Below are 12,161 nucleotides of genomic sequence, written 5' to 3'. Positions count from 1 at the left end.
CACAAACCGCTCTATTACACGCTACATGAAAGGGAATATCTGAAATAAGCACTTTAATGTTCTCACTGTTCAGTGTACCACACACAGCAGATATCTATAGTTCATCTGACTGATAATGAACTCAACTGGAAAAATGATCTGAGCAGGAACAGGAAATTACATGCAGGAAATGAGCTTTTTTTGAAATGCTGAAATGTCTTTATGATGTGGGCATTGATATTGGTGTGTGTTTTACTGCGGAATAAGTCAAAATCAAAGACAAATATATGAGCAGGGTTGATACGTAACAAGTGCCAAATTGGAGCTAAAATGTTTTTAGTGAGTGTGTTATCTGGAAGCTGGGCGGTAACTATTATTAGGTTGTGCAGCGTCCTAAAAAAAGGAACTTGATTTACGTTTTGAAAGATAAATTATTAATGCATTATATTAAATTGTTAAAATTGTATGCATTCATTTAATTACCACTATTTTTGATGATAAATTTGTATTAAAAAACAAAAAACACAGAATCCAGAAAAAGTAAAACAGAAAATGCAGAATTTCTGAAATTAAATGCATTCATAGTGTGTTTCGTTTAATACGTTTAATTCAGTTGCTTAGACATTCCTTTTAATTATTAAGATTTAATTAAATCACTTAAAAACAGAATCTAGAAAAACCTGAATTTGGGGGAAAATGAAAGGGATTCAGTAGACATTTGGATGAGCTCATGTGAATATCATTGCTCTTGTAAGAGAAACTGCTTGTGATGTTCCTCATTTGTAAGTCACTTTGCATAAAGGCATCTTCTGAATGTCTGAATGCACATCTGAATCTGCTCAAGTAAACATGTGCGGGATGGCTGAGGTGCTTTTGCTCCAGGAACTCTGTGTGATTTTCCCCCACGTGTTCATCAAAATGAAAATATGAGGAAGAAAATTACAGTGAATGTTCAAAGCATGCAAGTTCAGTTTCACTGAGAGATAGAGACGCACTCATGTTACATTGTGTTTTTTTAAGCATTTTTTTTTTTTCAGAAATCCTTTAAATACTAAGTGAATCACATGCCATGTGATCAATTCAATAACAACATGTCAACAACAAACAAAACGAAAGAACAAACAATAATGATAATATTAATAGTAAATAAGATGGATGGATGGATGGATAAACAGAAATGGATAGACAGATGGATGGATGGACAGTTAGATAGATGGATGGACAGAGATGGATGGATGGATAGACATAGAAATAGATAGATAGACGGATGGATGGACAGATAGATGGACGGATGGATAGATAGACAGACAGATGGATGGATAGTTAGATAGACAGATGGATGGATGGATAGATAGACGGATGGATAGATGAATAGATAGACAGACAGACGGATGGATGGATGGATAGATAGACAGATGGATGGATAGATGAATAGATAGACAGACATAGGGATAGATAGACAGTTAGATGGATGGATGGATGGATGGATGGATGGATGGACGGAGATGGATGGATGGATAGACATAGAAATAGATAGATAGACGGATGGATGGACAGATAGATGGACGGATGGATAGATAGACAGACAGATGGATGGATGGATAGATAGACGGATGGATAGATGAATAGATAGACGGATGGATGGATGGATGGATGGATGGATGGATGGATAGATGAATAGATAGACAGACAGACAGAGGGATAGATAGACAGTTAGATGGATGGATGGATGGATGGACGGAGATGGATGGATGGATAGACATAGAAATAGATAGATAGACGGATAGATGGACGGATGGATAGATGGATAGATGGATAGATGGATGGATAGATGAATAGATAGATAGACATAGAAATAGATAGATAGACGGATGGATGGACAGTTAGACAAAGAGATGGATGGACAGTTAGATAGATGGATGGATGGACAGAGATGGATGGATGATAGATAGACATAGAAATAGATAGATAGACGGATGGATGGACAGTTAGATAGACGATGGATGGATGGACAGATAGATGGTTGGATGGATAGACAGAGATGGATGGATGATAGATAGACATAGAAGTAGATAGACGGATGGATGGACCGTTAGATAGACAATGGATAGATGGACAGATAGATGGTTGGATGGATGGATAGACGGATGAATAGATGAATAGATAGACGGATGGATGGATGGATGGATGAATGGACAGATAGACAAAGAGATGAATGGACAGTTAGATGGATGGATGGACAGAGATGGATGGATGACAGATAGACATAGAAGTAGATAGACAGATGGATGGACCGTTAGATAGACGATGGATAGATGGACATATAGATGGTTGGATGGACAGATAGATGGTTGGATGGATGGATTGATGGATGGATGGATAGACAAAGAGATGGATGGACAGTTGGATGGATGGATGGATGGATGGATGGATGGATGGATGGACAGATAGACAAAGAGATGGATGGACAGTTGGATGGATGGATGGATGGATGGATGGACAGATAGACAAAGAGATGGATGGACAGTTGGATGGATGGATGGATGGATGGATGGATGGATAGATAGACATAGAAATAGATGGATGGATGGATGGATGGACAGTTAGACCGATGGATGGATGGACAGTTGGATGGATGGACAGTTGGATGGATGGATGGATGGATGGATAGATAGATGGATAGACGGATGGATGGATGGATGGATGGATGGACGGATAGACAAAGAGATGGATGGATGGATGGATGGATGGATGGATGGACGGATAGACAAAGAGATGGATGGATGGATGGATAGACGGATGGATAGACGGATGGATGGATGGATGGATGGATGGATGGATGGATGGATGGATGGACAGAGATGGACAGATGGATAGATTGATTGATAGACAGACAGATGGATGGATGGATAGATAGACGGATGGATAGATGAATAGATAGATAGACAAACAAACAGATGGATAGATGGATGGATGGACAGATAGTCAAAGAGATGGATGGCCAGATAGATGGACAGATTAGACGAAGAGATGGATGGATGGATGGATGGGTAGATGGGTAGATGGGTAGATAGACAGAGAAGATAAAAAGATAAGTCAGTACTGTCAGTAATAGTAAGGGTATCATTAGCAATCGTCTCGATCACGTACATTCAACTAACCTCTTCATCACCCTATACTTTCATTTCATTAGTCTTAATAAAAATGTGATTTTTCTTTTTTTAAATGCTGCTTTTCACCTTCTTCAGTGTCTGCGGTGATCGTGAAGAGAGCAGAGATCATTCTGCTGTTTATAGAGCAAAACACATCAGATTCTCTGCTTGATGAAAACATCTGATTACCCTCTCTCTCTCTCTCTCTCTCTCTCTCTCTCTCTCTCTCTCTCTCTCTCAGAAGACGTCTTATTCCAGTCCCGATGACTCCCTAACCTCATCCCATGCAGAAGAAGTCCTGCAGTGTAGTCCTGCAGCATTCCAGAGGGATCGGCGGCGTTCCAGTCATGACCTCCGTCCCGCTGGAAGGATCCCAGCCTGTGCTGGAGTGGCTGAACGGCCTCCGGCTCGACCAGTACTGCTCGGCGTTCCAGGAGGCTGGACTGGGAACGCTGTGGGAGTGTCAGAAATTAACCCCGTCGAAGCTGCAGCGGATGGGCGTGGCTCTGCCCGGCCACAGGAAGCGGATTCTCGGCAGCCTGCGCAAGCTCTTCCCCTCGGAGGCGGGGATGGAGGAAGATGACGAGCGAGAGGACGAAAGACCCGTCGCCAGAGAGAGGACGAAATTCAGAGGCAGGGAGACCGAAAACAAGCGGCTGCCTCCCGTCCCCCCGCGGGTCATGCCCAATCGACCTCCCGTTCCCTTCACGCCCGGCTCGGTAACCACAGCAACGGCTCCGGAGCTGAAGGAAACGCCCACACCTGCTGAACGAGCCAAGCCCATCCCCACTCCGAGGCCACGCCCAGAACACCTGCCTCTTAAAGGGCCGGCGCAGCAACTCCAGAAGAGCGAGAGCAAACGATCCCCTGATTCCCCCACTCCCTCATCCTCTTCCTCGTCCTCATCGGAGCGCTTCCACCTGTACGAGCAGTGTTCATCTCCCGCTCAGGGAGAAACGGGCGCTCCTCCTCTTCCTCCTAAGAGCTACGCTGTGGGCGTCACTAAAGAGCCCCCGGTAACCCCTCAGGTCCCGTACAGACCCCCTGTTCCACCTCCCCGTGTGTCCGTCTGCAGCAGGACTACAATTCCCAGAAGCACGTCATCCGGAAGCCCGCCTGCTTTCAGGTACGGCACACGCTATATCTGACTAAGATGTGATTTTATATAGTTTATACTCTTTCTTATGTACAGAAGTGAACATCTGAAGAGTTTGGTTCCAAAACGACATTTAAAAAAAAATTACTTTCCGCCAAAATCAGTATTGTATCTGCTCGGAATTGAAAAGTCATTTATTAATTTTGCGCAAAATGCGCTATCCGTCGTGGCATGTTTTTTCCAAAACGTGACAAACGCCAGTCTCCCTTCTCTGCAGCATGCGATATATCCGCTCAACCAATCACAGCGCTCCATTCCACGCTCTGGTGGCGCTCTGAATACACCCGCCATCCTAGTTTTCCTTATCTGCTTTGTACTTTGTGATCAACAAAAACAGAAAAATGAATAATTTTAATTTTGATAATTTATTTTTTCCCAAATTCCGTTTTTTCCATTTTAATTTTTCTGGATTGTTTTTTTATTTTTTATTTATTTAATGGTTAAATAAAATTTTAGTAATCAAAAAGCTAATTAATTGAAATAATGAATCTTGTCCAATTTACTAACAATTTATTAAAAGTTTAACCAAAAAAAAAAAAATAATTTTTTAGGGCTCTATGATATACATTTTATTCTTTCCCCTCAAATTAATTTTATTTAATTTTTTTTACCAAATTCTGTTTTCTAGATTCCATTTTAATGGTATAATTACATTTTAATAATCAAAAAGCATGTCTAATTAATTGAATTCTTAAAGACAAGATGATTTATTAATTAAAAAATACATTTTTTATGAAATGTTTAGTTTTTCCAGAAATTCTGTTGCGTATTAAAGAATTTTCCGGCAATCAAACAAACGCATACCATTAAATGTATCTTTTAATCAAAGAAACACTGAGATTATTGTTTAAAAATATATTTTAATAATTTATAATTAAATTAATTTATCTAAATTCTACTGTACAACAGTAATATGTTTCTGTCAAGTTAAATCAAACTTTTATTTTGAAGGATGCCGAGAGCTTTGAGTTTCTCTGTGTTTATGACGATAGTTTTCTCAAAAGAAGAGGTTAATGTTCAGAGCGGATCTGGAGATTAATTTCTGAATTTCATGCGCTCATATAGTGAGACGACTGAAGACGAAAACACCGCGAGTGTCGCACGTGCGCGGCGGTGTGAGGTCAATGAAACCGCTTCCGCGTCATTCATTTCAGAGGCAGGATTCATATTTAAATTGCGGTTTAATATTCACGGACACTAGTCTATATCGAGATTTAATTTAAGTGTACTGACCTGCTTTTAATTCATTCATCAAAAATTGGACAAATTCCGTGACATTCCACGTTATATAGTAAATTCCGTTTTTATGAATGGATTCCGCGATTCCGTCCGCGATTTTCTGCATCGCGGAAATCATCGGGCCCAAAAGATGACTCGTTGAATTCATTTTTGGAGCAATGACTGAATGTATTTTTAGTCAAATGCTTGTATATTAGATTGACAAAGTTTAGACTCATATATGTGAATCAACTTACTTTGTTACTTACTTTGTATGAAAAATAACTTTTATATCGATGGATTTATTGCATTTTGGGAAAAAAAGAATTATTTTTTATAACAAACCTTTGAAAATCCAAATGTAGATTTTAAATTTTAATGTTTTTATAACCAAAAGATGAAAGTTTGAAACAGAAAATAGTGTTTTTCATCTTGCAACACTTTTTTACTAAAATTAATCATAATGGAGTTACTGTGTTTTGGAACCGATCTCTTCATATTTAGACAGGTTGTGAACCCTGTTTGAACAGTCCAGTACAAACGGCAGCTGACACATTTGCTGGGTGACGAGAACAATCCTCCGTAGGCTAGACCGTCCCATTCAGCAGCGCTCGGTTTGACCTTCATGACCTTTGACGGCGTGGCCTCTGAATTGGGACGCAGCTAGTGTGTTCTGTTGTTAACGCTGTGCATATTTCAGCAAATGTTCTGAATTGCACACATACTGCAGGAACAGTGAACACTGCACACACTGTGCACTTGCACAAACGCTGGTGTTTGTATTTCCTGTGACTTGAGGTCATTGAGTCATGTGGCCTGCAGACCGTCACAAGGGTCAAACGGACCAGTGGAAATGAGTCAGCTGGAAAATGACGTGTTCTTCCAGGCAGTGGGAGTGTGTTCGGTTATTGTGATTCAGCACAGCATCATCACAGACTCTTGGATTGTGACGGTGAGAGCGCCGCCCTCTGGTGGTCAGAGGAACTGCACCTCACACGGTTTGTTAGGAGATGATCTTCAGTCTCATATTAGATCATCCAGCTCCAAAGAGAAACACAAAACCTGTGAAAACTTGTTGATAAAAAGATTGAATCCAGTATTTGGTGCTAATATAGAGAGTTGAGTCCTGCGTTCAGTCCTGTAGTTTTAGTGTTTGCTTGAACGCACGTGAACACTAGATGTCAGCAGTTCTCTTGTGATCGGTCTGTGTTGTTTCCTCAAACGATAAGCCGCTGACCCACAATCCCATGCGAGACGCCTCCTCCACACACACAAGAGCGGCTGTATTCCCACAAGTGACTTGAAACGAGTTTTGGTGACTTTCCAGAAGGATCTTTTACTGTCAGCATGTGATTCATTTCCTTGAGAAATTATAGTTGAAGATTCCCATTTCTAAGAAGTCTTATCAGACGTTATTTCTGTGGTAATTAAGCTCTGAAATTGCTTTAATTACTTTGCAAAAAAAAAAAAAAAAAAAATCTCATTCTTATTAATGCATCTGATTATTTTACATTTAAGTTTTATCAATAATGCTCATTATATAGTAATGCATTTTTATTTTTTTATTTTACAATATATAGCCTAAATATAATTATTTTTACTTTTTAATTTCTAACCAAGATTTCTGTAATAATTATTTTCATGGCAATTAAGCTCTCAAATTGTAATTACTTTATTATTATTAATGCATCTTAATATTTTACCTTTGAGTTTGTTTCTCAATAATGCTCATTATATAGTAATTCTTTTTATTATTTTATAATATAATATAATTATTATAATTATATATATTTAAATTTTAATTTAAATCTTAATTTCTAATAAAGATTGTTGTATTAATGATTATTTTCATGGCAATTAAGCTCTCAAATTATTATTACTTTGCAAAAAACAAAACAAAACAAAAACATTATTAGTAATGCATCTGAATATTTTACCTTTGAGTTTGTTTCTCAATAATGCTCATTATATAGTAATGATTTTTTTATTATTATTTTATTTTCTAATATATAGCTATAATATAATATAATATAATATAATATAATATAATATAATATAATATAATATAATATAATATAATAATTATTTTTATATTTATTTCTTTTTTTTTATAATTTCTAATAAAGATTGTTGTATTAATGAATATTTTTGCCATGAAAATAATCTCAAATTATAATTATTTTTGCCATGAAAATAATCTCAAATTATAATTATTTTGCAAAAAACAAACAAACAAACAAACAAAAAAACATTATTATTAATGCATCTGATTATTTTACCTTTGAGTTTGTTTCTCAAGTAATGCTCATTATATAGTAATGAATGTTTTATTATTTTATAATATAATATAATATAATATAATATAATATAATATAATATAATATAATATAATATAATATAATATAATATAATATAATATAATATAATGTATTATAATATAATATATATTTTTTTTATTTTATATATAGCCTAAATATAATATAATATATATAATAGAATAGAATATATAGAATATAATACAATTATTATTATTATTTTATATATATATATATATATATATATATATATATATATATATATATATATATATATATATATATATATATATATATATATATATATATATATATATATATATATATATATATATATATATATATATATATATATATATATATATAATATATATATATATATATATAATATATATATATATATATATAATATATATATATATATATATATATAAATTTTTATATAAAAACAAAAATATTCCACAATGCATAAATGCAGGGTTAATTTTTAATTCTACAAAATGTGATTTGTTTAATGTTTGCGTGTGATTTTGTGATGTTCAGATCTGTGAACATGAGAGGCAGGAGGCAGAATTCAGGAAGCTCTCTGTTGTGTTTTTTTGAAGGTCTCACGTCTAAAAGTGTTTTCCACTTCCGTCTGTTCTCTGTGGTCGCTTCAGGTCGCGTTGATTCGTTCTCGCCGTTGTTCTCCGACTATCTCGGGTGTTTTTCACACTTGTTTACTGGACCGTATCTGCTCATCTCTCCTCCAGACCTGCGTTCATTCCTGTGCAACGGGATTTCTGCCGCTCTCATCAGTCTGTAATGGCCTTATTTGGCATGTTTGAGCACGTAAGTTCAATGTGGAAGTGAGCGTTTGTTGTTCTGTTTCTGTTTGCTCTTTATTTTTTTGAGGGTAAGTTCTGGATGCGTGTGTGTGTGTGTGTGTGTTGAGGTTTTCTGTATAGTGCCGTCACATCTTGTTTTCTGTGGATGATGTTAGTGCCGTGATATTGGCCGGTGTTGTGGTGTTTTGTGAGTGTTTGATAATCTTCAGAGCGTCACGCTAGTTTCCGATGGCATCACACAGTGTTTCTGAGCTGAAGTGCTGCACTGTAAAACCACAGGTTTGTTCGTTTCGTTTCTTTCTCAGTGTGTGTGTGTGTCCAGACAATTCATGTCCTGCAGTTATAAATGCACTCTGTCTCTCACTTTGTTTGATTTTTTTTGCACAAAATCTAGCAGTCATCACTCACTTCCTACTGATATTTGGTTGCGGTTGACCTCTGGTTCGCTTCCTGGCGTTTAGCGAGTGACACGACTGACCGTTCAGTACAGAAAGACATGTTCTGTTTGTTTGTTGGCTCTGTACTGTTGCTTGGTTCATTTCAGATGGAGGTTTGCTTTGCTGTGCATCAGTATGGAAACTCCTTATCGTTCCTGATGTCTCTTTTGAATGGTGTTTGTACAGTGGAAGCTAACACACGTTAGAAACTCTTGATTCAACACATACAGTGATGATCCAGGGGAACATCCGTTAGCGTCGTGATAGATTGCAGCATCACACGTGAATGTTTTTGAAAGTTTCCTGACTTTAAAAAGTTTGGATTTTATGAATAAACTTTCAGTTGTGTGCTTCCTAAAACCTGGTTTGATGTTATAGGCTGTGATATTATTGGTTAATAATGTTTTTGTGCACATACTTTGTTTTAGAGCCGTTTCAGTGAAACTTTATAGATAAACATTATTTCTTGTAGAGTAACGTGCGCTGTTAAATCATTCACAATAAGAGATTGTTATTTATTAAGAAAACATTCAGGATGAATTTTATTTTGTTGATCGTTTCTTTACTTATGCATCATTTAAAGTGCACTAATGACAGGAACAGAAGGTCATCCTCAGGTTAAAGGTCGTGTTAATTGGATTGAAACTTGTTATTTTTCTTCAAATTGTAAAAAAAACTCTTTTTTTTTTTTTTTTGTCATAATGTATATTTATTCCTGTGATCAAAGCTGAATTTTCAGCATCATTACTCCAGTCTTCAGTGTCACATGATCCTTCAGAAATCATTCTGATTCATTTTGATGCTCAAGAAACATTTATGATTATTATCAATGTTGAAAACAGCTTCATATTCTTGTGGAAACTGTGATAGATTTTATTTTTCAGAATTCTGATTGGTGATGCTTTTAAACGTGTGTGTGTATTTGTGAAGAGCGTCAAAGGTTTCTTTTTACAGCGTGTTTTTGCAGTGTTGAGCATTGTAGCCAATGAACACGTAAACACAATGGCCAATCAGAGGCTTTAATGTAAAAATCAACTCAATACGCTGGTGTGTTTATGATTATGGTAATAAATTAAATTAAATATAGCTGCAAGCGGCAATTAATGGGTTTCAAGTGCTTTAAGGCCTTTATTTTTTTTTGGTCAAATGTTTATTTTCTGTCTGAAAAGTCAACTGTACGGTTGAGATGTTTATGGTAAATCTTGCTTTACAAGTACATTCATATTAAATAAAATGTATTCAAAAATGTTGATTAGAAATGATACAAATACACTGCTGGTCCTCTGTTTGGCATAATCATGACTTTTTTTAAAAATATTTTTGTAAGAAGTCTCTTCTGTTCACCAAAACTGCATTTATTTGATCAAAAATACAGTAAAACAGTGAAATATTATATTATATAGTAAAGTGTAATTTATTCCTGTGATCAAAGCTGAATTTCAGTGTCACATGATCCTTCAGAAATCATTCTAATATGATGATTTGATGCTCAGGAAATATTTCCAAATTGAAAAGTCATATTTTTGTGGAAACCATCATTCATTTTATTTTTCAGGATTCTTTGATGAATAGAAAGTTCAAAAGAACGGCATTTATTTAAAATAGAATCTTTTGTTACATTATAAATGTCTTTACTGTCACTTTTGATCAGTTTAATGTGTCCTTGATGAATAAAAGTATTCATGAAAATTCTGTTGAAAAGCTTTGCCATCTCAGGAATAAATTATATTTAGTAATATATTAAATAGAAAACAGTTCTTTTAAATTGTAATAATATTCTGTATTTCTGATTAAATGAATGCAGCCTTGTTGAGCAGAAGAGACTCTTTCAAAAACATTAATTATTCCAAACGTTTGTCCACCAGTGTGCTTTATATTTGTATATTAGTTGTTCTAATACACAGGCCATTATCAGTGAGTTTAATTCATAAGATCTGTACCATCAGATGAGGAGGAAAGCTTTATCATGAGGTCTGGTGGGTAGAAGCTCAAGCTCCCAGAATGCAGCAGTGTCTGTTTTCACAATGACATCGGAACTAGTGAAACTTCTTCAGTCATTGTGTGATCTACAAAAGGATGTTTGTATGAAGATCAACATCAGCTGCTGTCACATGATGAGTAATCACTCTGCTGCCTTTTTTATAGAGCTGTCTCATATTGGATGTAGTTTGCATTAGTGTTGTCAAAAGCACCTGTACTTCATACTAAGCTGGTGCTTAATGTAACAATACCAGCCTTTCTTCAGTACCGAGAACCGGGTCAATCTGGTACCTGCTGATGGGTGATGCTTTCAAACGATCCTGTGTGTATTTGTGAAGAGCGTCAAATGTTTCTTTTTACATGTTTTTTGCAGCTTTGAGCATTGTAGCCAATCACAGACAAGTTTGTTGAGCACGTAAACACAATGGCCAATCAGAGGCTCAATCAACTAAATACGCCAATTTGCATGACTAGCCGGTGTGTTTATGATTCTGATAATAAATTAAATATAGCTGCAAGCAGCAATGAATGGCTTTCAAGTGCTTTAAGGCCTTTAAGCTTTAAGTTGTTTTATAAAGCAAGCCTTTAACCACCCAGATCAGAGATGAAAAGGCCATTTACAGGCAATTTACTAAGGACATATATATGGTTTTTAAAGCTTTTCAACTGTTATAGCGCCACCTATTGCCTGATCTCCAGAGAAGTTGGCATGCTTATTTAGAATTATATTTCGCATATGCTTTCCTAATTTCATGAGCAAGTGGGCAAACTCTGATTGAGCTCATGCACATGTGTACCAAGTGTGGTGTAAATATCTCATTCCATTAAAGAGCCATTTTAGTAAAAGTGGCTCCGGTCACTATTGGGCGCCCCGTCTTGACTAGTTCGCAAAAGTAGGTTTTGGACAAAATCCAATATGGTGGAAAAAATTTTATGGTATAGATGAGATTGGAGAACGGTTAGTGAGTTATGGTCAAAAATGTGTACTTTTTTTTTGTATTTTTGCGCTATAGCGCCCCCCTTTGGCAGATCAGGGTGGTATCGTGTCAGTGCGTCCCCAAAATGAGATCTAAGTTTCAAGTCTCTAGGTCTTACGG

At 36.1% G+C, this 12,161-nt stretch overlaps 1 protein-coding gene across 9 annotated transcripts in view; it reads left to right on the top strand.

The window, feature by feature from the left end:
* LOC137004300 (arf-GAP with Rho-GAP domain, ANK repeat and PH domain-containing protein 1) overlaps positions 1 to 12,161 on the top strand; it is a 65,043-nt gene that overhangs the window by 10,084 nt on the left and 42,798 nt on the right. For 6 of the 9 annotated variants that reach the window (XM_067364515.1, XM_067364516.1, XM_067364509.1 and 3 more), the window contains exon 2: positions 3,373 to 4,257. In XM_067364515.1, the coding sequence (XP_067220616.1) occupies positions 3,416 to 4,257 (842 nt within the window). In that variant the 5' untranslated portion in view covers positions 3,373 to 3,415. Of the gene's footprint in view, positions 1 to 3,372; positions 4,258 to 8,442; positions 8,652 to 8,711; positions 8,927 to 12,161 lie in introns of those variants that run through there. The other 3 variants (XM_067364510.1, XM_067364517.1, XM_067364518.1) reach the window with 3 other exon arrangements.

This window comes from Chanodichthys erythropterus, chromosome 17, assembly GCF_024489055.1.
Source record: "Chanodichthys erythropterus isolate Z2021 chromosome 17, ASM2448905v1, whole genome shotgun sequence".
In the NCBI taxonomy this organism is placed as follows: Eukaryota; Metazoa; Chordata; class Actinopteri; order Cypriniformes; family Xenocyprididae; genus Chanodichthys; species Chanodichthys erythropterus.
The sequence above is the reverse complement of the archived record's forward strand: the minus strand, read 5'-3'. Positions and strand labels throughout refer to the sequence as shown.